Source organism: Hemitrygon akajei, chromosome 20, assembly GCF_048418815.1.
Source record: "Hemitrygon akajei chromosome 20, sHemAka1.3, whole genome shotgun sequence".
NCBI lineage: Eukaryota > Metazoa > Chordata > Chondrichthyes > Myliobatiformes > Dasyatidae > Hemitrygon > Hemitrygon akajei.
This window is the reverse complement of record NC_133143.1, coordinates 59,502,466-59,528,902: the sequence shown is the minus strand read 5'-3', so window position 1 is coordinate 59,528,902 and position 26,437 is coordinate 59,502,466. Positions and strand designations below refer to the sequence as shown.

At 39.4% G+C, this 26,437-nt stretch overlaps 1 protein-coding gene and 1 long non-coding RNA gene across 5 annotated transcripts in view; one reads left to right on the top strand and one right to left on the bottom strand.

Moving 5' to 3' along the window:
• Positions 1 to 100: 100 nt before the first annotated feature.
• The window catches only part of LOC140713827 (uncharacterized), a 112,431-nt gene continuing 86,094 nt past the window's right edge, over positions 101 to 26,437 (top strand). For all 4 annotated transcript variants that reach the window (XR_012095742.1, XR_012095745.1, XR_012095741.1 and 1 more), the window contains exon 1: positions 101 to 731. This is a non-coding gene — a long non-coding RNA (uncharacterized lncRNA). The remainder of the gene's footprint in view (positions 732 to 26,437) is intronic.
• The window catches only part of bcl2b (BCL2 apoptosis regulator b), a 153,803-nt gene continuing 133,602 nt past the window's right edge, over positions 6,237 to 26,437 (bottom strand). The window contains exon 2 of the mRNA XM_073024388.1: positions 6,237 to 16,852. Coding sequence (XP_072880489.1) covers positions 16,718 to 16,852 — 135 coding nt within the window. The 3' untranslated portion in view covers positions 6,237 to 16,717. The remainder of the gene's footprint in view (positions 16,853 to 26,437) is intronic.

Here is a 26,437-nt window from a genome sequence, read left to right as displayed (position 1 = left end):
GTTGTAGCAAAACTAATTACATACAATACTTAACTCAGTAAAAAAAATGTGATATGCATCTAAATCACCATCTCAAAAAGCATTAATAATAGCTTTAAAAAGTTCTTAAGTCGGAGATTCGTCCAAATACCGGTTTAAATGTGAACGGACGTATTTTCAAAACCGCCTGGTGTGGACGCCTATCGTTTTTATGCGAAACCGACATTTTCAAAATTATCCGGTCTAGTGTGGATCATTTTATCAAGACTTGGCAGTTAAATCTGTCCCATGCTGATATGTGACCGCTAGAAATAGGGCTGCCCTGCCTGTTTGCTCCGCTTGGTGTCGCTGCTGAGGGTGGCCGTGCGCATGCGTCGTGATGTTGCTGCTGAGGCAGACCGTGCGCATGCGTCGTGGTGTCGCGTCCCGAGTTCCATGATGGCGGATCGGTTCTCGGGTAAAAGGCGTCCTGTTGATTTTTGTGAATGAGCAATTTTATACTAATATATAACCCTGAACTTTGCCTTCATTCTGTAAGTTGGCGCATTTTAAGTCGATTTAGCCACAAAAAAGGGCCGCTATGCCCTAATTGGAGCTCACTACACGATTTCCTCTACGCTGGGTGGGGGAGGGGGGAAGAAAGAAAACAAACACAGGATCAGAAAACCTCCATTCAGTCTGCAACGGTGATCAAGAACTTCAAGTCGCGTCTCCCACACTTGTGAGCCAATCCTCAGTAACGAGAAGGAAGGGTAAGTGTTCTCCACACTCTGCACTGTGAACTGTGAGACAGGCTGCGTAGCAGACAAAACCACCCGCTATGACCCATGGGCTAAGAAATGCACAATGACTTGTCCAAGTCAGTCTCTAAAAAACATGTAAGAATTAAAACATAAAAGAGTTGTTGCCCCACAAGTTGATAGGGTTGGTGTATTGAATTGAATTTCGATTTATTGTCACTTACAAACCACAACTGCAATGCATTTAAAAAATGAAACAACGTTCCTCCAGAATGATATAACAAAATCACACGACAAAACAGACTACACCAGAAAATCCACATAACGTCTGGCAATCCCCAAATCCAGAGTCCAGAGAGGCTGCTGCGTATTAATATCACGCTACCATCTTAGTGTGTTCCCGGAAAGGAGCTCCAAATCCACCAGACAAAACAAGAGTACCCAGACACACCAAGTCAGGAGACCAACTCTACCACCCAACAAAACCAAAAATTAAAGCTACAAGACCTACACAAAACCACATAGTTACAACATATAGTTAAACAGTGCAAACAATACCATAATTGATTTTAAAAAACCACAGTAAAAATAGTCCAAAGATGTTAAAAGACTATAAGTTCGAAAGAAACCACCACACAGTTCCCACAAGACCTCAAGGTTCCGATAGACTCGTCATCCATTGAACTTCTGAGCCTCCGACCATCCCCTCTGGCACAGCCTCTCTGAGCACCATCCTCTGCCGAGCGCACTACAACGCCCCCCGGCAACGTGACCCCAAGGACTGGGGGTCTGCTCTTCCCAGCAGAGACCCGGACCTTACAACAGCAGCAGCAACGAAGAAGGCCTTCCTGGAGATTTCCAGATGTTCCTCCGTGCTCCCATGTCTGTTTTTCATCAGATTAGGATTGTGCGTGAACAGATATCAACTCCGAAGAGGCACTGCAAACTGCGTCGCGCCGCCATCTTGAATTTATACCTTTGGCCTTTATTAGTTGGGGCAATGAGTTCAAGAGCTGCAGGTAATGTTTCAGCTCTATAAAACCCTGGTTAGACCACACTTGGAATATTGTGTTCGGTTCTGGTTGCCTCATCATAGGAAAGGATATGGAAGCTTTAGAAAGGTGATCTGCCAGGATGCTACCTGGATAAAAGAGCATGTCTTATGAGGAAAGGCTTTTCTCTGTGGAGAGGAGGAGTATGAGCAGTGACCAGATAGAGGTAGACAAGATGATAAGATAACACGGTGAATAGGCAGAGACTTCTTCCCAGGATGGAAGTGGGTAATACAAGGGGGCATTATTTAGAGGAGGATGTCATGTAGTTATTATGCTGCCAGTGCTGAGTGCACGGAATGCCCTACCAGGAACATTGTAGAGGCAAATACGGGGTATATTCCCAGATATTGAGTGACTTATTCACCTTTTCCTGTATTTTATATACTTATTTCAAAAGGTTTTGTCCATCAACATTACACAATTGGTGCCCCAGCAGAACAGACAGCTTTAAGAAATGAATAATATTGGGATAATTTATTTGTCATATGCAAAGTAGCTGGATGTTGTACAGCCAACATTGAAGCATAATTCTTTTCTGGAATTTGATCTTGACCTGAGTGCATAAGCAAATTTTAAGTTCTGCAGAATGAAAGATGATAGGACAAGATGAAGGGGAGTGGAATGAGATAAGGTAAGGGAACTTTGGATGACCCAAGAGGTTCTAAATTTAATCAGGGAAAAAGAAAAACATTTAAAAAATTGATTGATCTTAGTATAGGTGAAAAGGTTGGGACAACATATGGGCCAAAGTGCTTGTACTGTGCTGTAATATTCTATTTTCTATATAAGATAGCAGGAAAGTGCTCAAGCAGACAATTGGGAAGGTCAAAAGAGGACATAAAATGTCTTTGGCGAACAGGAAGAAGGAAAATCACAAGGCATGTGATACATTAAGAAAAGTAGGATAACTAAGGAGAGGGTAGGTTGACTCGAGGATAAAGGAGGGAATTTGTGCTTGGAGTCAGGGCAAGTGGCTGAGGGTTGAAATGAGTATTTTGGGTTGACATTTACTGAGGAGAAGTAATTGGAAGGTAGTGAAAATAGATTGGGGCTTGTTAATGTGTTAGGAAGAGGTAGTGCTGGGTGTTTTGAAAAGTATTAACGAATAAGTCCTCACAACCTGATGTCCAATATCCCAGAATACTGGGAACTGCTGGGGTTTTGTCAAAGATCTTTGTGTCCTCATGTATACCAGGCAAGGCTCCAGATGATTAGAGATCAGCAAATTTTTTTTTCAGGCAGTCCAAGTGAACGATGAGGGTAAGGCAGTGGACATTGTCTACATTGACTTTAGTTAAAAATTGCTCAACCGTACTCACTATCGAAGACACCTTCAAGAAACAATGCTTCCAAGAAGGCAGCATCCATCGTTAAGGACCCAAGACATTCTCTCTTCTTGTTACCATGTGATTAAAAGTAACACAATAACAGTGTAACGTCATTACAGTGCCTGTGACCTGGGTTCAATTCCACTGCTGTTAGTGAAGAGTTTGTACATTCTCCCTGAGACCATGTGGGTTTCTATCAGTTTCTTCACACATTCCAATGACGTATGGGATTGGTAGGTTAGTCACACGGGTGTAATTGGGCCAGAAGGGCCTGGAACCATGCTGTGTCTCTAAAATAAAAACTAATGTTGAGGTCGAAATTGGATATTATCAAATGGCAGAGTAGGCTCAAGTACTGATTGGGCTACACCTAGTTGTTATGTTCTGAATAATAACAATTGTAAGATAGCTTTGCATGTGTAATCATATTTGCAAATTTGTCATTTTATCATTAGATATGCTACAGGATGAAGGCTGAGAGCTGTGAATAGATGAACCCAGTTTTGTACTAACCCTGTTAGGCACTTGGTTGAATACTCAGCCTATTCACACAATTACTAGGAGGCAACAAAAGCTCTGGAGAGAAATCCTCAAACTGACATTTTTTCTCATTTGTAACTGTTTATTTTCTATAAGGACATTAGAGTTAATTAGTTATTTGCTGCCTGTTATGCCGCTGGCGTTTAGGGTAGCAATTAGACTAAGTAAATTCCCCTAAATCTATAACTGGCGCTTCTTCAGATATTTTCTCCAAACATTAATGCGAATTAAAAACTGTATTTAGATTTAAACAATCAAAAGACTTACCCACTACCCCTTCACCTTCTGAGTGCAGTGTTTTAAGATTTGCTTGCAATTATATTGCTGCTGCTTGTTTTGAACGTTGAGCTGGAGAGAAATTCACATGCTGAAACCCCACACTTCATCATTGTAAGAGCAAACTAAAAGTTGCTGACAGATTAAATGAGGGGGTATCACACTGTATGACATGCTTCCAACTATTGGAATTCCAAATTGAAAAAAAATGTTTAATCCTTTATTACACACCAACACTAAAATCATTTGATTCATCCGTAATTCATGTAAAACAAAAACAAGTGTAATTGGATCAAATTCAAACAAGGACGAGCTGTTAATGAAAAATATGCTCTCCCTACTCACCCTCTCTATACTGCCAAAGAGGTCACCTGGGGAGTATATTTGTTTATTTTAACTGGCACCCAATGGCGCGTGCCACCCAAACCCATGTGTGTTACCTTGACCCAGTGAGGATATACAACACAAATACAATACAGACTGACAATATACAGGTACATGGCTCCTACATCAATCAAGATAAAACTATACAATAAATGTGACTTCATATTTAGCTAATTCTTCATAGAAGTCAATAACTACACTTTCAGAATGCTTATTCAATTTCCTAGATGTTGTCATCTATGGAGGGAGCTTCAGAAGGAAAACAGATAGTATTCAAGTATTCACCAAGTAATTTGTCCTCAGGACAATTCTCATATAATTTATCCTTTTAAAATAATTGTAGGCCACTTTTTTGAAATCTCTCTTGTAAAATAACATCAATATAAGTTAATTGAGTTGCATAACTGGGGAACAGGCTATTTCAAAATGCTATATTCAGATAACTAGAGACACTATCAGAATTCAATAAACCTTTATGTTACCTGCCCATAGGTATCTTGCAGTAATAACGTTCAGAAATTCCTATTTTTTTTTCTGTGAGGTGATATTTTAGGTGGAAAACAAAGTGTAGGAAAATATTAAAGGCATTTTGGTTTGATAAAACAACATTGATCAGGGTGGTGGAGTCACCCATCAAGAGAAGCTGTCTCTTTAAACCCTTCCTGCCCACTTCACTACCTATTATCATGGGTGCTCCTGTGCTTGTCTGCTTACCTGGCCAATCGCCACATCCACTTAGTGTCCAAAAGCCCATCACTCAGTCTAAAACTTTGATAGATGCACAGTGGAGAGAATCTTAACTGGTTGCTTCACAGCTTGGTATGGTAACACCAGTGCCCCAGAACAGAATAGGCCACAGAAAGTGTAGGCACAGCCCAGTCCATCATAGGCAAAGGCTTCTCCACCTTGAGCACATTTACAAGGAACGCTGCCACAAGAAAGCAGCATCCATCATCAAAAAAAACCCACTATCCAGGCGGTGCTCACTTCTTGCTACTACCATCGGGCAGGAAATACAGAAGTCTGGTAAGTGAGTGTTCTCACAACTCTTCGCTTTGGAACATCATATCAGAGATGAATGGTTGGTAGTGGGAGCAGAAGGCAGTGAAGGTGCAAGAATATAGAAGGGGAAATGAGGTGTCTGTAGTGTGGTTTTGAATGCTTATAATAAATGTCATAAGATTAGCACCACAGGAGGCCTTTTGTGCCATTATGCCGATGATCCTTATACATCAGGAGAGAAATTTATGACACATTGGGAATGACCAATAAGGATTATTCATGGTACCATTCTCAAAATAAGTAAAATTAATCCCAAAATAGGTAATACAGCAAGGAAACAGTATTTATTTATTACCAGGAAACTTTGATTTTCTGTTGACTAAGAAGCGTTGCCTTTTCTTCAAATGTTCATTTTATTATCTGAAATTCTTCAATTCTCTGGGTAGCCAGGAATCCAAGAAGGAAAAGAAAGGCAGCACAATCATCTACTTCCCCGCAAAAACAAAACAGAACAGGCACATCAACCCCCAAATCCCTCCTCCTGCTCAAAAAAAACAAGCAAAATGGACCAGGCACATTGACCCCCAATTCCCTCCTCCCACACAAAAACCAAGCAAAACGGAATAGGCACATCAACCCCCAAATCCCTCAACACATAAAAGGAACAAAACAGATCAAGCACATTGACACCCAAATCCCTCCTCCTGCACAAAAACAACGAACAAAATGGATCAAGCACATCGACCCCCAATTCCCTCCTCCCGCACAAAAATACAAAGAACATGATCTTGTCTCCATCGACCGCGCTCTCCAAATTTGCATTTAACTCCTAAACTGCGTCTTTTGAAGGCTTGAGGTTTTTGCTACCACACCCCCCCAGTTAGACTGATGACACAACAAAATAAAATAGTTTTCAATAAAAAGCAACAAAAGACAATAATTGTTTTTTTTTAATTCTGTGCAATATGATCTATACACTAAGGAAGTAGGTGAACTATGTTTAAGCAGATATCTACAACATTTTTTGACAACTATAACAAACAATTAAGTATATTTTAAAAAAATTAAGTACTTTGGTTTACAAACAGTATGGGTAAGCATTTACTACTCCAAAATCATACATTTTGATTTTTAAAAAATGGACTTCTCTGGATATTTGACATTTCTCATACTAATTAAAATGAATATGTAATATGTAGCTTATATAAAGTCCCTATTATATACAAGGCTTTGACATTCTTCCATAAAATGCAGGGTGAGGTGTTGGGTGGCTATTTACTAGCGAATATGTCTTTGAAACACCACTGTCAAAGTTTGCAGCATTTCCAGGCTTCTGAAAATTTCAATATTTAACAGGACATATTGAACAACACATCAAATCAATAATGAAAAAGCACTGAACTTGCAAATGTACATTCCAGAATTTTTCCCCCAGCTACCATACACACAAGAGAGATGATTTTCTTTCCATGAACAAAACCTTTTTTGCCAGCATATTTTCTATTTTTGGTTACCTATATTCATAGAGGCTTGAAACACCAACACACTTAATTCTGACATTTAGCAGTTTGATATATTTCAGATACATAGGGAAAACATAAAGGAAAATCATTTAAAGAAATCATAGATTACCACAGGAAAAATCTGATCAAAACGTTAATCAATCTCACATTAATCAGTATGAGCAGCTCTCAAATGAATATAAACTCTTAACATCTAAAATTTCGAACAAACATCCAGCTATCTTTTCAAACAAAAAATATATCCATATTTTGCCTTTGTAATGAAATGTTCTCTGTCACTGCACGGTACAACTGGCAGAGATTTCAGGAGTTTTCACACGCAAAATTAAACTGCAGTACAAGAATTACTGGCAATGATATCCTCTTCTAAGGGCTATATGAAGTCAGTATTCTACTAAGTACAATACAAAGGGTTATTTTAAGTTGAATAAGGAAAAGTTGTAAAATTACTGCTGTTAACTTTAGATTGCTGTACAAAAAGACCTAGATGATTAAGATGGAGCTGTGTTTTTAAAAAGTGCTTTTATTAAATCATAATTACCAATCTTGAAAAATTATTTGAATTATTATGGACTCTCAAGTTCTCCATTCCAAGATTAAAATGTTTTTATATTAAAAAGATATATCCCATGTGTTTGACTTGATTAGTGCTGTATAACTGGAATGAGTGAATTCTAGTTCATACAGTCTAGTTTAATAAATGTGAGAGATTTGTGGTAGATTTCATGGTCTGTATGATGATTGTTTCTACACACCTGAAACTTCCCCACAAGCTAATATCAGAATGACATCAGTAGAAAGCCACACCTCAGAAATGGTTGATTTTGATTGAAAAATTACTCAGTTTACAGGTGACTGCGAAACTTGGACTATTTTGTTTTTTTTTGTGAACTCAATTAAAAACAGCAACCGAGTCTCTTTCTACTTAATTGTGCCTAATACTTTTGTGGTACTGGATGGAGGAGGACGACAACAATCCTTAATTACTCTGCAATCAATATTAGATAGCGGCAATGGCTCCCACAACAACCAAAAAACTTATAAATTAAGTAGAACTTAATGTTTCACAAGTGCATCGGCATATGATACTTGTTAAATTACCGGTATAAATCAGTTGAAACATGTTGCCTGTGGTTAAAAATGAGTGGAAAACACTGGTTGAATTAATAGTCAATTTATATACAAACTATTTACAGCAATGTAATTTGTTAAGTACCAAAAACTTGTATATTAGGGCAATAAACTAATGAAAAACATTCTTAGTATGGAATGAACAAAAGAGACGAAAAGCAAGTTGGATACCTGATCTGTATTTAAATAGCACCTTACAAGGACTCTACAACTTAAGCTCTCAGAATTATTTATTTACGCATTTATTATTATTATTTCTTTGTTTTGCATTTGCACAGTTTGTCTTATTTTGCACATTGGTTGTTTTCAGTCTTCTTTGTGTAGTTTTTCATTGTTTCTATTGTACTTCTTTATTCTACTGCAAATGCCCACAAGAAAATGAAACTCAATGATAATAAATTTACTTCGAATTTCATACTCCAGGATGTCATAAAGCACTTTGTAGGCAATGAAGCCCTTCAGAAGTGCAGTAAATGCTACAATGTAGGCAATGGAAGAGCCCATTTGCAAAGTGCAAACATCCACAAACAGTAATCAGACAATGACCAGATATACTGCTTTAGTAAGATATAAATAAGAATTAGCAAGAACAATGCAGATAATTCCCTCCCTGTTCTCTCTTTGATAAAACTTCTGTAGATGTGTGGTGGAGAATATATTGACTGGCTGCAAACAGCCTGGTATGGAAACAGCAATGCCCTTGAAGGGAAATGTGGGTACAGCCCAGTCCATCACTGGTGAAGCCCTCCCCATCTTTGAACACTTCTAATGAAATGCCATAGGAAAGCAGCATTCATCATCAGGGACTTCCACTACCCAAGACATGCTCTCTTCTCACTTCTGTCATCAGAAAGAAGGTACAAGAGCATCAAGACTCACACCACCAGGTTCAGGAGCAGTCACTACCCACAACCATCAGGCTCTTGAATCAAAGGAGGTGACTTCATTCTACTTCACTTGCCCCATTATTCAAATGTTCTCACAACCTACAGACTCACTTTCAAGGACTCTTCATCTCATGTTCTCAATTATTATTTATTTATTGTTATTTCTTTTTATGTTTGCAGTTTGTTGTCTTTTGCACACTGGTTGAATGACCAAATTGGTGCAATCTTTCAATAATTCTGCTATGGTTATTATTCTGTGGGTTTACTGAGTATGCCCACAAGAAAATGTGTCTCAGGGTTGTATATGGTGACATATATGTACTTTGAGAACAAATTTATTTTGAACTTTAAAACTGCCAAATTATCATCTATGCACAGTTGGAAAAATAGATGAGACCTTAAGTTAAGATTTCATGTGAGAGAATATTTGTCATCTCCTTTGGTACTGCACAAGAAAGTTAAATAATTTTCATATTCAAACCTCTGGAGTGTTTCTGTTGTAAGAAATTTCATCAGGATAACACATCAAATCAGGGCTCTATGCAGATACTATATAGAACAACTTTGCATAAGGGAAGGGTGATAATCATCAATGTTTATCGCTCATTCAATTACTGTTGATTCTGGGTATTTGCAGTATGCAAACTAGCTGTAGCCCTTTATATCTTATAACATTAATTGCATTTTACATGTTCATTTTTGGCAAGTGCTTTAGAACATGCTGAAATCTGATATGCAAATGCAAATCCTCCTTAGACCATAAGGCCATAAAATTTAGGAGCAGAGTTAGGCCATTTGGCCTATCGAGTCAGCTCCACCATTCCATCATGGCTGATCCAATCTTCTGCCTTCTCCCCGTTTTCTTTCATGCCCTGACCAATCAAGAATCTGTCAACCTCTGCTTTAAATATACATAAAGACTTGGCCTCCACAGATACAGCACTCATTTGCTGTCCCACTTATTAATGTAGCTGACATACAACAATGCTAAAATATCTGTCCTCAATAATTTACATTTTACAATTAGATGACCTCATTTCCATTACAAAAAAAATTAAATCAAAGTTTGCAATGTTAAGAAACAGCCTTGTGCATAAAGATGTTTAGAAGTACTGAACTATAACAAATCGACATTGACCAGATTTTGCCTTTTCATACCTGGAACCATAATCTACATTCAGTGGCCACTTTACCAGATACAGTACACCTGTACAGCTGCTCGCTAATGCAAATATCTGATCAGCCAATCATGTGGCAGCAACTCAATTGATAAAAAAGCATGCAGACGTAGTCAAGAGGTTCAGTTGTTGTTCAGACCAAACAGCAGAATTGGTAAGAAATGTGACCCAAACGACTTTGACCATGGATTGATGGTTGGTGCTTGAGTATTTCAGAAACTGCTGATCTCCTGGGATATTCACACACAACCGTCTCTAGTTTGCAGAGAATGGTGTGAGAAACAAAAAACATACAGGCAGTGGCAGTTCGATGGGTTCTCATTAATGCCTTGTTAATGAGAGTGGTCAGAGAAGAATGGCCAGAGTGGTTCCAGCTGTCAGGAAGGCAACAGCAACTCAAATAACAGTGGAGTGCAGAAGGCCCTATCTGAATACACAATATGTCGATCCTTGAAGTGGATGGACTACAGCAGCAAAAACCACAAATATAGAATCAGTGATGACTTTTATTAGGCACAGGAGGTGCAAGATAAAGTAGCCACTGAGTGTATATCTACCTATGTTCCAGGCACAAACAATAGATTTTACCATTCTTGTGATATCCTCAATAATGTGACTACATTTCCATTTTGAGGGTCCATTTATACTTCTTTATCAACCTTTGCTTCATCAGATGACTTCAATCACCCTATGGAATGCCACTCAAAGCATTATATTTATAGTACCTTTAATGATAGGTCTAATGGATTAAATAGTGGCATTTGGTAATCCTTCCTAGTACTCTTCTACCTCAAATTATCTAAATGCAAACAATCAGGACAATATTTAAATTAATCAACTTAGATTACAAAACGTCTAGCAAAAGTTTAGGTTAAATGTGTGATGAGCTTAGGTGAAATCTTGGTCTAGCCAACTTCACTAAATTCTTCATTAATAAGAAGAGCACACCAAACAAAAATATTAAAAAATACTTAATCCCTGTGTCTTTCTAGAAAATGAAAATCCAGAAAATATACACTTTTTCCAATCTAAACCCGTGAAAGTGCATTCTATCAGAACTCATATTAAAGGATAAAATCCTGACAATGAGAATTGTTTATCATGTTGTCACCTCCAAATGATGCTAGAGCTGCCTTAGTATTGACCAACAAAGATGGGAGTATACAGCGAAAAAGCTCATCAGGTAAATCTCTCTACTAAGGGCTGGTGAGCTTTATGACAGTGGTGTGGAGAAATTACTGAAGAAAATTCTGGAGTTACATTCATTTTGAAAGGCAAGGACTGGTTAAGGAAAATCGGCCATGACTTTTGAGGGGCAAATCCCATCTCACTACTGTGATCAATTTTTTGAAGGAAGTAACCAAGATTATTGATAGATGTTAGTACAGTAGAAATTGTCTATATGGGGGCATTTGTCAAGGTTGTACACCTTGGTCTGCTCCTGTACATTAAGGCACATGGAATGCAGAATTGCTTTATTGATAGAAGGCAAAGGGTAATGATGGTAGGATTTTTTTCAGACTGGAAGTCTGTGACTACTTCATATACATGAATGACTTGGATGTGAATGTTCGAGTTATGATTTGAAAGTTTGCTGTTGACAATAAAATTGGTGTTGTGGGTAGTGCGGAGGATTATCTAAGGCTACAGTAGAATATAGATCTGTCGGAAAGATGGACAGAGCGATAGTACATGAAATTTAATCCGTGGTGGTACATTTTGGGATAGACATGGTAATCGGTAAGGTATATGGGAACTTTGAACAACAGAGATTAGGAGACCTGGCCAACAGTTCCCTGAAAGTGGCAAATCAGGTGGATAGGATGGTGAAGGCGGCATATAGAGATGCATAGGTCTGGGCATTGAAGAGCTGGGATGTTATTCACAAAACAGTATTGTGTGCAGCTCTCATCACCATGCCCAAGGAAGGATTTGACTGTACTGGGGAGAGTACAGAGGAGATTCACCAGGATGTTGTGTGGCTTGGAGAACTTCCATTATGAAAAGGAAATGGAATCGTCTCGATTCATTTTCCCTGGAATGAGGGAGGCTAAGGGGTGACCTAATGGGTGTAGATGGTCAAAGCCTCTCTCCTGAGGTATGGGCATCAAATACAAGAGGCTGTAATTTAAATGATGAAAGGAGACTCAGGATGGAAAAGTCTGTAGAAAACAGTGGATACAGCCCAATCCATCACAGGCAAAGCCCTCCCCACCAACGAGGACATCTACAAGGAGAACTGCTAAAAGAAAGCAACACCCATCAAGGATGCCCCTTGCCCCCCACAATCCCCATCCAGGCCATGCTGTCTTTGCACTGCTGCCATCGAGCAGGAGATATAGAAGCATCGAGTTCCATGCCACCAAGTTCACGGACAATTATTATGTTCAGACATCATGGACTCCTGAACTGCACATTGGTTATTGCCAGTCTTTATTTACCCAGAGCTTTTTGTTAATTCTACTTTATTTCTTTATTTTCCTATAAATGCCTGCAAGAAAATGAATCGCAAGGTAGTGTATGGTGACACATACAGACTTTGATAATGAATTTTGCTTTGAGGTTTAGGGTTAAAGTACACCTTTAAAAGAAATGAGAGATAGTGACTGATTTCTGGAATGTGATGCCAGAAAAAGTGGTGGTGGAATCAGATACTATTACTTTAAGAGATATTTAGACAGGCAATTAAATAAGACAGAGAGCACTACAGCACAGAAACAGGCTCATCTAGTCTATGTCAGTATTATACTGCCTAGTCCCATCAACTCTCACCACCCTTTCAGTGAAGAAGATCCCCCTCATGTCCTGCTCATTTAACCCATGATCTTGAGTTCTAGTCTCACCCAACTTCAGTGGAAAAAGCCTCCTTGATTTACCCTATCTATATCCCTCATAATTTTATATACCCCTTTCAAATCTCCCCTCATTCTCCTACACTCCAGGGAATAAATTTCTAACTGATTCAACCTTTCCCCATAACTCAGGTCCTCAAGTCCCAGCAACATTCTTATACATTTTCCCCTGTACTTTTTCAATCTTACTGATATCTTTCCTGTAGGTAGGTGACCAGAACTGCTCACAATATTCCAAATTAGGCCTCACCAATGTCTTATACAACTTTAGTATAACATAGAAGGATGCAGTCCTAAGTGCGGGTAAATGAGAATCAGGGCAACGGGCAATGGTGGGCTGGCAATCATTTCTGTACTGTACAACTCCAAGATTACCTGTTAGAAGTATATTTTCCTGACAGTCTATTGCATTAGAAATATTAACAAATGCAGTAAAGTTTTTAATCCAGCACACATGGGACTCTGGTGGTGCTGACTAGCAAACTTTGCTATTCTAATTAATACTCTTTAAATTCACTTGTTTAAAGATATTATACAGTGTAGCAGTATAATAAATTTTCCTCCAAACCCAGCAAGTTCTGAAAGTGCACGTGGACTACGGCCATGGGGAACTATAGGGAGATTAGGAACCAGCACCCAGCGAGCCAGATGCCGAATCAGACAACAGACCAGAGTTTCATCGCAGTCAGCTAACTAAAGCAACACACACAAAATGCTGGAGAACTCAGCAGGACAGGCAGCATCTACGGACATGCATGAACAGTCGATGTTTTGGGCCGAGGCCCCGCTTCAGGACTGGAAAGAGAAAGGGAAGACACCAGAATAAAAAGGTGGGGGGAGGGGAAAGAGGATAGCCTGGAGGTGATGGGTGAAGTCAGGTGTGTGGGAAAGGTAAAGGGCTGGAGAAAAAGGAATCTGATACGAGAAGAGAGTGGACCATGGGAGAAAGGGAAGGAGGAGGGGCACCAAGCAGGTGAGAAGTGGGAGGAGGGAAGAATTTTATGGTGTATACTAAATAAAAAAGAGGCTCTAGAGTAGGGATAAAACTTCTCAAAAACAATTAATTCCTGTTCAGAGGAGGCCTCACCTACATTATTCAAAATGCAAAATCCATGAACTATTATCAGCAACTTTAGAAATACGATCTACGTTTGGTCATGATTTTGAAAAAATACTGCTCCAAGTAAATAATTACTATGTGCTACAAGAATAAGACCAAACAACAAATTTCACATTATATGCTGGTGGAACGCAGCAGGCCTGGCAGCATCTGCAGATTTCCTCCTGTTTGATGATTCTCATTCTGAGCACTTTGCATAATAGTCACAAAGATTGTGAAGTCTGCCTAGGATCATTGCCTAAACAATATTTGCGTATTCATAATAAATTTTGAAAAGAGAATCAAATCCGTCCAATAAAGGTAGCCTCACTTATTCCAGATGCTGTGGAGAGAGATATTTGGAAAAAATATGTAATTGATTTTCATTTCTGCAAGTATTTCAGACATTGCCTTGCATCCCGTACTCTAGAACAACGGCGCACATGCAATTGAGTAGCTGGTGAGGTGATGGGGTTTCAGCAGCCGCTTATTTTGCCCTTTTTAAATAAAGAATCAATATTAAGATTATACCTGGGATCTATTTCAGACTAAGGATAAGGAGATACTTTTGGTTGGTTGTTGCTGAGCTTCTAAGATGGGTTAGAAAAATCCCACATAAATTTAATTCTCTCCCCCCCCCCCCCCAAAAAAAAATAAAAAAGCACATGAATACTTTGGGCTGGGTTGGACTTGCTCTTGATTGAGAAGCCAATAACTTGTATACCTGACCTCAATAAAACCAAGTGCTTTTCTGGTTATTTCACCTAAAAGCTCTTTTCCAGGTTTGAAACTTTACCAAATCAGAGCTCATCAGAGTGACAGATTGCACATAGTAGAGAGTATGAGTACAATAACACATAAGTATGCAAACAGTGGTGACAATAAGTCATGGAACATATTACATCCTATACAAATGCACAGCTTCCAAAATGACATGGTCACATCCACCCTGTTACTGAAATGATAGACGAGAGTGCACAGCAGATACACAAATTACAGAAAGTATAATGATCAGAAATATCGTTTTCACCCACATACAAGCTTATTATTCCAAAATGTACTTAATATTCCTGATAACCCTTTATGGTCACTCCACACATGAACTTACAATACTGTTATAGCTGTAGGATGTTTTCAGATGTACTCAATCCTTTACATTCACTTTGTCTTTTTTTAATGCTGGTAGGTTGACGTTGATTTCTGTAAGTAGATAGGAACACTCCTACAAGCTGATTAGCTTTTCCATTGTATCTGGTAATCCTCAATTCACTTAATTTTCAGCGGGTGTGGTAAAGTCTCCAGTCGGAGAGCATCAAAACACAGTGTAAGTTGTCAGATTTTTCAAGCTGCAATCGTCATTTGTAGTTGGTCACACTGTAAAGAACAGTGAGCTTCCCAACAGAAGCTGAAGTCAAACTCCATTCAAAAAGCAAACCAAGATTTGTTTTCCCATGCAATCATTTCCATGAGCTAAAATCACAACCTTCCTTCTTTGAAGACCGAACATTCCACATTTCAGTGGCGAGTAGAATTCTGCAAATCTCCAGCGGTTCAAAACTAGCTGCAATTTCCAAAGTGAACTGTATCTTAAATTCACACAACTGCTTCAGAATTACCTTTTGGTATTAATTCCACATAGAAATACTCGATGAAGCTTCCCTATTAGCAGCTTGTTAATAATAACTGTAAACTTTAAATAAAAATGACTTTTAAGTTAAGTTTAAAAGGAAATGGAATGGACTTCTTTGTTTTAAAATTAATCTCATACAATAGCAACCATGGCAAAAATAATAATATAAAATTTTGTCTTGGTATCTAAAGTTCATTAAATATGTTTTTCACATTGAATCACAGAAAACTTTACAAACTGACATTCCAAATCAGATACTGGACAAAATTGTACGCTTTATAGTTCACTTTAGAAAAGGAACAGTGCTTGTAATTGGCAACATAAGCAATTAACCTCACTTTGTAAAACTGATAAACCCTCTTCTCCCCTTCCTGTCCCATTTCTCATTTATTCCTGAATTATTCAATTCATATATTAGGAGCATTTCCATCACAAACAGCTCTAAATGCAAGCTCAATATCATGTTTCTATTCTGTTGGTGAAGTACTCATGTAATACCCACTCGCTGTTTATTCTCATGGTTAATTTACGGTAGTAACCATGCTACTAAACCATTCAGTTACATTTCCATATCTAGCAGAACTACTTCGCAGGCATTCAAGGAGATTCTACTGGAGGCTGTTAGATACTTGCATGCAGATTGCTTAAACAATACAATGAATTTCACCTTCATTAGGAGACTTGGTTCACACAGCTGCCCAAGCCTCCATTGTCAACACCAGCTCAGTGGGTTATTGTGAGCCCACCCATCACAAGTCCACCATGTTTATCTATCCGTTACTGCTTTATAATTAGTTGTAATGCCTCATTGCGAGACATGACCAAAATCAGGATTCTCGTTTTCCTGGATGTGAAACACCAAGCAAGAGTCCTTATGAAATGTAGATTCCGGCCAGCCTTAGGAAATCCAACCCGTGGTTAAACGTACTTCTACCATTTGCTTCCTCCGAACATTTTCCCAAACACCACCACCAAGATCAAAGCTTCAATGATTATAAATACAAGAAGGAGACTGTGGGTGATAATTGAATCCCGATAGATAAAAACCACAAGTTTGTAATATGAAAGCGCCCCTACAAGCAGCTCTGATAAAAGTCTCTTGAATAATTGTGGCTAATACTGATGGGCCAGGTAAGCAAAGGTTACACAAGCCCCCACTGCAGCAATGCTCAAAACAGTCCTAAGCGAAGGCCATGGAACGTGGAAAAGAGGCTGCACATTGTTTCCATAAAGTTCGACAAAGGCGTCCTGAAAAAAATAGAAATAAAAGAAAATTAGTCAGAGTCATAGACCATTACAAAACAGAAACAGGCCCTTTGGCCCATCTACTATGTGCCAAACTATCATTCTGCCTAGTCCCATCGCCCTGCATTAAACACTAGCCCTCCATACTCCTGTCCACATACATATCCAAACGTCTCTTAAAATGGAACCCTCATCCACCACTGGCAGATCATTTCACACTTGCACTAACTACCCTCTGAGTGAAGACATTCCCCTTGATCATTTCACCTTTTACCCTTAACCCATGATTTCTATTCTCACCCAACATCAGTGGAAAAAGCCTGCCTGCATTTACCCTGTATATACGACTCAATTTTATATACCTCTATCAAATCTCCCTTCACAGTGAAGAAACATTTCACAAAATATTAAAAATATAATGCAGTTGATTAAAATCAATGCCTCCGTGGGATGTTATCGCCATTTCTTGATGTTAACTGAATGTGTAAAATGGATAAAATTTTAGCCGGCAGAGTTCATTTTAAGTGTATTCTTCCACTGACTTTTAATCTAGCTCACAGAACTGAAATATGAATAAATGTTATACAAAACAGTAGCTACTTTATTAGATACACCTGTCCATCTGCTCATTAATGCAAAAATCTAATTAGCCAATCATATGGCAGCAACCCAGTACATAAGAGCATGCAGACATGGTCAAGAGATTCAGTTGTTGTTCAGATTAAATATCAGAACAGGGAAGAAATGTGATCTAAGTGATTTTGACTACAGAATCACAAACACGAGAAAATCTGCAGATGCTGGAAATCCGAGGCAAAACACACAAAATGCTGGAGGAATTCAGCTGGTCAGGTAGCATGTATGGAAATGAATAAGTAGTGGACGTTTCAGACCAAGATCCTTCAATGGGAATCCATGGAATGATTCTTGGTGCCAAGCAGGGTGATTTGAGTATCTCAGAAACTGCTGCCTCCTTGGGATTTTCACGCACAACAGTCTCTAGAGTTTACAGAGAATGGTGCAAAAAAAAACAAAACAGAAACACCTATTGAGCATCAGTTTTGTGGGCGAAAATACCTTTTGAATGAGAGAAGTCAGAGGAGTTGGGTCAGACTAGTTCAAGCTGACGGGAAAGCAACAGTAACTCTAACCATGTATTACAACAGTGGTGTGCAGAAGAGCATCTCTGAACGCACAGCACATCGAACCTTTAGGTACAGCAACAGAAGAGCAGTATCTATGAAAAGAATTCCCCTGCCCCCAGAAGTTTTCATGTTTTATTGCATCACAGTGGATTTAATTTGGATGTTTTGACACTGATCACCAGAAAAAGACTTTGCGTCAAAGTGAAAACAGATCTCTACAAGGTGATCTAAACTAATTACAAATATAAAACACAAAATAATTGATTGCATAAGTATTCGCCCCCTTCAAGTCAGTATTTAGTGGATGCACCTTTGGCAGCAATTACAGCCTTGAGTCTGTGTGCTCTGCACATTTGGACACTGCAATTTTTCCACATTCTTGTTTACAAACTGCTCAAGCTCTGTCAGATTGTATGGGAATTGTCAGTGAACAGCCCCTTTCAAGTCCAGCCACAAATTCTCAATTGGATTGAGGTCTGGACACTGACTTGGCCAATCCTGGACATTAACTTTGTTGTTTTTAAGCCATTCCTGTGTAGCTTTGGCTTTATGATTGGGATCATTGTCTTGCTGAAAAACAAATCTTCTCACAAGTCGCAGTTCTCTTGCAGACTGCATCAGGTTTTCCTCCAGGATTTCCCTGCATTTTGCCGCATTCATTTTACCCTCTACCTTCACAAGCCTTCCAGGGCCTGCTGTAGTGAAGCATCCCCACAGCATGATGCAGCCACCACCATGCTTCATGGTAGGGATGGTGTGTTTTTGATGATGTACGGATTTTGGCTTACGCTAAACTTAGTGTTTATAGTCTGATGGCCAAAGAGCTGAATTTTGATTTCATCAGACCTAGAACCTTCTTCCAGCTGACTTCAGCATCTCCCACATTCCTTCTGGCAAACTCTAGCCGAGATTTCATGTCAGTTTTTTTCAACATTGGCTTTCTGTTTGCCACTTGCCCATAAAGCTGCAACTGGTGAAGCACCCAGGCAACAGTTGTATGTACAGTCTCTTCCAACTTAGCCACTGAAGCTTATAACTCCTCCAGAGCTGTCATAGGTATTTGGTGGCCTCCCTCACTTGTCCCCTTCTTCTACGGTCTCTCAGATTCTGAGAGCAGCCTGCTCTAAGCAGATTTACAGCTGTGTCATATTCTTTCCATTTCTTGATTATTAACTTAACTGTACTCCTAGAGAGTCAGTGACTTGGAAATGTTCTTGTATCCATCTCTTAACTTGTGCTTTTCAATAACCTTTTTGCGGAGTTGCTTGGAGTGTTCTTTTGTCTTCATGTTGTAGTTTTTGCCAAGATACTGACTCACCAGCATTGGACCTTCCAGATACAGGTGTATTTTTACTACGATCAATTGAAACACCTTGACTGCACACAGGTCTCCAAAAACAGATCCCCATTTAACTAATTATGTGATTTCTAAAACCAGCTGGCTGCATCAGTGATTTGGGTGTCATATTAAAGGGGGTGAATACTTATGCAATCAATTATTTTGTGTTTTATATTTGTAATTAATTAAAATCACTTTGTAGAGATCTGCTTTGACTTTGACATGAAAGAGTCTTTCTCTGGTTATGTGTCAAAAAAAAAGCCAAATTAAATCCACTGTGACTCAATGTTGTAAAACGATAAACCATGAAAACTTACGGGGGGAGGGGGTGATTACTTTTTAATAGGCACTGTACACTGTGACCACTGTATTAGATACAGGAGGCAATATAACATGGTCACTTGAGTGTCGAGTACATATTTAGGAGATGCCTATACAGCCCCCTGGCAGTATGTTAGATTACGAATCACTGCTGAATTGAAGTCAGCATTTTGCTAACTTGCAAATTAGTGAAGTTGCTATACTAATCTCAATATCCATCTAATTCCAACCTGATCACACTTTTATTTGACCCACCAATAAAATGTGACCAACCCATAATTAATGCCAAAATGACTAAGTTGCTTCTCAGCTTTAGAAATTGAAACAAAACTAGGAACAGACACTAAGTATAGCTAAGCAGCATTCCATGTCTACAGATCATTCAGAACAGGATCAAGGATCAATTTTATTCATTTACCCGTATTAGGAATCTGCTGTGGTGTGTGTGTTGGTGCGACATTCAACAAACAGTAACATGATAAAGAAATACATAAAATATCAAGTTAAAGTATGACATGAATAAAATGTATATAAATAGCAGCTAAGTAAACAGAATTATAGAAAGTGTTTACAGTACAGTGCCGTGACTGGGGTAATACATAGAGAGGGTTAGGAGTGGGGCTAGATCCAATGGTTGATCAGATTAACTGCCTGGGGGAAGAAAATTTTAAAATGAAGTCCAGTTTTTGTTTTAACAGCCCAATAGCATTTCCAGAAGGAAGATTTTGGATAATGCAGTTTGCCAGGTGGGTAATGCCACAATGGAGATATTCGTTAAAATGCATTAATACTGCATACATTTAATTCATAACGATGCATGATTGTGTCTGTCTATTCCAGTGAAGATAAGCAAGGCAAAAAGAGAACTCTGAAAAGTCCTTCCAAGCCTCAGGAATAAGTTAAACTTTGAACATCAAGAGGGATTTGAGGCAAAGTGCAGATACAAAGATGGGTGGAGGGGTAGGTAGTGCTGAGGATGCAATGTAATTACAGCAGGACTTGGACAAATTGGAAGAATGGGCAGTGAATTGGCAGATGGGAAATGTATGATAATGCATTTGGTAAAAGGAACAATATAGTGTGGACTATTATCTATATGGGGAGAAGGTTCAAACATTAGAGGTGCAGAGGGACTTAGAAGTCCTCGTGAAAGACTCCCAGGTTAATTTACAGGTTGTGCCTGTGGTGAAGAAGTCAAATTCAATGTCAGCATTTATTTCAAGGGGAATGGAATATAAAAGCAAAGAGATATGCCGAGCCTTTATAAGATACTAGTCAGGCCACACATAAAGTACTGTCAACAATTTTGGGTCTCATATCTCACAAAGGATGTGTTGTCACTGGAGAGGGTCCAGAGGAGATTCATGAGAACAATTCTGGGAATGAAGGCGTTAATGTATGAGCAGAGTTTGGCAGCTTTGGGCCTGTACTCATTAAAATTTAGAAGAATTCGGGGGAATCTAATTGAAACCTACCAAATGTTGAAAGGACTGGATAGGGTGGATGTGGAGAGGATGCTTCCTATGGTGGAGGTATCCAGAACTAGAGGGCACAGCCTCAAAATTGAGGGGCGACCCTTTAAAAACAGAGGTAGAGAGGATTTTGTTTGTTGGAGAGTAGTAAATCCGTGGAATGCTCTGCCACAGACTGCGGTGGAGGTCATGTCTGTGCGTATATTTAATGCGGAAGTTGATAATTTCCTGATCAGTCAGGGCATCAAAGGATGTGGCGAGAAGGCTGGTGTATTGGGTTGAGTGGGATCTGGGATCAGCCATGATGGAATGGTGAAGCAGACTCGATGGGCTGAATGGCCTAATTCTGCTCCTATGTCTTATGGTCTGTCTAAGCTTGGAAGAACTCAGAGAAAGAAAACTTTATGACCAGCAGAGGGCAGTATGGTTTCATACTAACAACATGCAGGTCAAATTATAAATTTAGTATTTATTTCATGATACAAATTATATCAAAACCTTCCAGCAAGTTTCCTGTTATCTTTGCCCTTAATCATTAGGATTTAACAAAAACTGGAGAGAAAACAATGATCTAACAAAATTAAACTCTTTATTAATACTAAGGGCAAGCAGAAAGGTGAAGGACGCGCACCAGTCCCAACAAGGCTAAACATTAATCAGGTTGTGCTAAATGTACATTTCAAGGATGAGAAGCAAGATTGAGCCAGGCAAGAATCCACAGTTCCAAGGTCTTGGTGAAATACACAGTAATGCTGGCCGAGGACAACACCAGGAGGATGGCCACCAACTGAAATGTCAATAATTAACTACACTTCAAGGCAAATTCATTAATTATGAAGCTATCTACAAGTCCTGTAGGAGTGAAAAGCACCATTTAACTGCGGGTTTCAACATTCAACCAACTACATCTTTAAAATTAAATTACCAACAATCAAGGGTTTACCATTCAAATCACTGAGTCAAAAATCAGTTCCATCCCTGAACCAATTGCATTTTAACAAACTATTTCCATGCTTGCGGTGGTCAAGACAGGTCCTAACCACCCTCCCCCATGCTGTATAGCCTCAAAACACATTGCACAATGTCAACAGATCAATGTCAATGATTACGATAAGACAAATTCACTTATAATTTTTCCTCACCTCTTGTCTCAAACTTCACGCCAAAAGTTTGTTCCCCCAGGTAGTTAACCTGATCAACCATTCTAGCTAGCTCCATCCCAACCCCCACTTGTCCCCTCAAAACTGTTCAGACTCTTGACTAGATCTCTTGTATGACAGGTGGACACAATCTACCTCATTATGATCTTGCACTTTATTGATCAGCTGCACTGTACTTTTTCAGTAGCCTTTACACTTTATTCTGCTTTGTTAATTGTCTGACCTTATTGTATGCATACTGTTTTGGACAGATTAAATCATTACGCATTGTTATGTTAATGCACTGTGTAATGATTTGATCTGTATGAACAGTATGAAAGTCAAGTTTTTCACTATACTAAGCCAATACCAACAATTGCCTTGACTTCTGTCCGGTAAATTACCCTCTTCCACGTGTCACAGCCTTTCTTTGAACAATATTTCTACACCTTTCCAGTAAAACTGTTTAGTTCCAGTCCCATTAAACCGTTCCACCCCATCACTGTGTAACTTCATATTGCAAAAGATAATGCAGTTGGGCATCCTTCCAACAATGACCCTCAACTTGAAGCCAGCAGGTCCACTTTAAAAATACAAGAAAAATTTTCAGACTGAAAGCAGTTTTCTTACAGTAGTAGAATCAAAGAGCACTACAGCACAGAAACAGATCCTTCAGCCCATCTGGTCTGTGCTATACTATTGTTCAGCATTGACCTGCAGCAGGACAATAGCCTTCCACCCTCCTCCTATCCTTGGATCTATGTAAAATTCCCTTAAATGCTGAAATCGAACCTGCATCCAGCAATTCTGCTGGCAGCTCGTTCAACGCTCACTCCACCTTCTGAGTGAAGAAGATCCCCTTCGTGTTCCCCTTAAACGTTTCACTTTCGCCCTTAACTAGTCTCAGCCAACCACAGAGGGAAAAGCTTGCTTGCATTTACTGTATTTACACCCTCCATTTGGATGGCAGGGTGGAGATACGTCACTACCAAAGGAGGTGTAAAGCACTCCTTCCCTCTACTAGGCTGCAGGTCACCCTTGGGCAAGGTGTAGCACCTGTTTAGCCCCTGATCAGGGTCATGTGAAGCCATGGGGGCAGGTGGTGGATGGTCATATGAGCAGCTGGTGCATATCACAAGTCCTGGTTATGCGACCACAGACACCAGGCAGACAGTCTCTGAATAATATTGATAATGACTGGGGTCACCCATCTTGCAAAAACACTGTCCAGAAGAAGGCAATGGCAAACCATTTCTGTAGAAAAGTTGGTCAAGAACAATCATGGTTATGGGACCATGATCAACCATGTCATACACATATCACATAATGATGATGATGTATCATTTTGTATCCTTTATTCATTACTACTGTGATTTGTTTTTTGCTTCAGAACAGTGACAGATTTGCTCTGCAACAGATCTCAGTATCCGGCTTATTATCACTGACATAGATCATGAGATGTGTTGTTTTGTAGCAGAAGTACAGTGCAAGACTTTTAAAAAATATTAAAAGTCGCAAAAATAAATAAATACATAAATAGTGTGGGAGAGGAATAGTGAGGTACTGTCCAAGGGTTCGTGGACCCATAAATTAATCAGTTTGATAAGATCTGTCATTGTTCAACATAGGAGGCTGCGGGATAACCTTATAGGTTTATCAACAGCAGTGACCACATTTACATGGAGCGCTGCCACAGGAAAGCAGCATCCATATCAAGGGCCCCCCCACCATCCAGGCCATGCCCTCTTCTCACTGCTACCAATGGGGAGAAAGTACAGAAACCTTAGATCCCACACCACCAGGTTCAGGAACAGTTATTACCCTCGATTTATTAGGCTCCAAACTGCCATGGATAACTTCAAACACCACAGCTCTGAATTGATTCTACAACCTACAGACCCACTTCAAAAGACTCTTTACAATTCATGAGCTTAGAACTACTTTAATTTGCGCAGATTGTCTTCTATTACATATTGCTCTTCGTTTATGTAAGTTTTTCGTAAAATTCTATTGTATGTTTCCCTGTAAATGCTTCAAGAAAATGAATCTCAAGGTGATACAAGGTAACATAGATGTACTTTGATAATAAATTTACTTTGAACTTTGAGCTTATAAAATTAAGGAAGCCATAGATGGTGTAATTCATTGGGCAGAGGCATTTTAAGAAGGTGCAGATTTCAGGAGAGGGGGGAAATTTTAAAGGAGATCTCAGGGGTTTGATTCTCGGCAGTTGTTTGTAGAATTTCAGGTGGTGACAAGAAGTACAGGAGTGAGATAGATCAGCTCGTTGAGTGGTGGTGCAACAACAACCTTGCCCTCAACATCAGTAAGAACAAGGAGCTGACTGTGAACTTCAGAAATGGGAATTCAAAGGAACACACATGAGTTAAGGATGCCCCCATCACCCTGAACATCCCCTCTTCTCACTGCTACTATCAAGGAGGTGGTACTGAAGATACACTTAACATTTTAGGAACAGCTGCTTCCCCTCCACGATCAGATTTCTGAACAGACAAACAACAAATCAGTAGCTGATAACTCCAATCTATTAGAAAGGGAAATGTGGTTGTGGAGGGTTTAATCCTCCACAGGTTCCTGGACCAAGAGCTGGGAAAAGGTAGTGGAGACTGCACTACAGAGCATTCCCTGAGCAGAACGATGCAGGAGCAACTTCAGTTGGAAACAAGAACCCTAGTGTATTACCAGGCAAACTCCTGACATTGGTGCTGGAGTCAGGTTGGAAAAATCCACCCCAGTGGTTTATTTTACCTCATTAAACAATCCAAATAGTAGTTCTTTAATTCTCTTCCACGTATTCACCCCCCCACCCCGCCAGAAGTTTTCATGCTTTAATGTTTTACAACATTGAATCAGTGGATTTAATTTGGCTTTTTTTTTGACACTGATCACCAGAAAAAGACTCTTTCATGTCAAAGTCAGAACAGATCTCTACAAAGTGTTCTAATTCAATTACAAATATAAAACACAAAATAATTGATTGCATATGTATTCACTCCTTTAATAAGACACACCAGATCATCACTGGTGCAGCCAATTGGTTTTAGAAGTCACATGATTAGTTAAATGGGGATCTGTTTTTGGGGACAAGGTATTTCAATTGACTGTAGTAAAAATACACTTGTATCTGGAAGGTACAACTGTTGGTGAGTCAGTACCCTGGCAAAAAATACACCATGAAGAAAAAAGAACACACCAAGCAACTCTGAAAAAGTTATTGAAAAGCACAAGATAAAAGAAAATTTACAAATTACTAAATGTAATCCAAGGGATATTCAATCATCAAGAAATGGAAAGAATATTGGCATAGCTGTAAATCTGCCTAAAGCAGGCTGTCCTCAAAGACAGAGTGAACGTTCAAGAAGGGGACTAGTGAAGGAGGCCACCAAGAGACCTACAGCAACTCTGGAGGAGTTATAAGCTTCGGTGGCTGAGATGGAGAGACTGCACATACAACAATTGTTGCCCAGGAGCTTCACCAGTCATAGTTTTATGGGAAAGTGGCCAAGAGAAAGCCACCATTGGAAAAAAAACTCACATGACATCTCGGCTAGGTTTTGCCAGAAGGAATGTGGGAGACGCTGAAGTCTCCCGCATTCAGAAGTTTCTATGGTCTGATGAAACCAAAATTGAGCTTTTTGGTCATCAGACTAAACACTATGTTTGGCGTAGATCCTGCTGATCTGCACCTGGACCAAAGCCACCCACGTACCCATCCAAATTTTTCATGTTAAAATTGAACCTGCTTCCACCACCTCCGCTGGCAACTTGTTCCACACTCGCATCACTCGAGTGAAGAAGTTCCCCTTAAACATTTTACCTTTCACCCTTAACCCGTGACCTCTACTTGCATTTACCTGATCTATACCCCTCATAATTTTGTATACCTCTATCAGATCTCCTTTCATTTTCCTACACTCCAGGTAATAAAGTCCTAACCTATTCGAGCTTTCCCTGTGGGGTTCAACGTGTGGATTGATCGATTTATTTATTTATCAATCTATCTGTCTATCAAGATACAGTGCAGAATAGGCCCTTCCAGTCCTTCAAATTGCACAGTCCAACAATCCCCCAATTTAACCCTAACCTAATCATGGGACAATTCACAATGACCAATTAACCAACCAACTGGAGTGTCTTTGGACCGTGGGAGG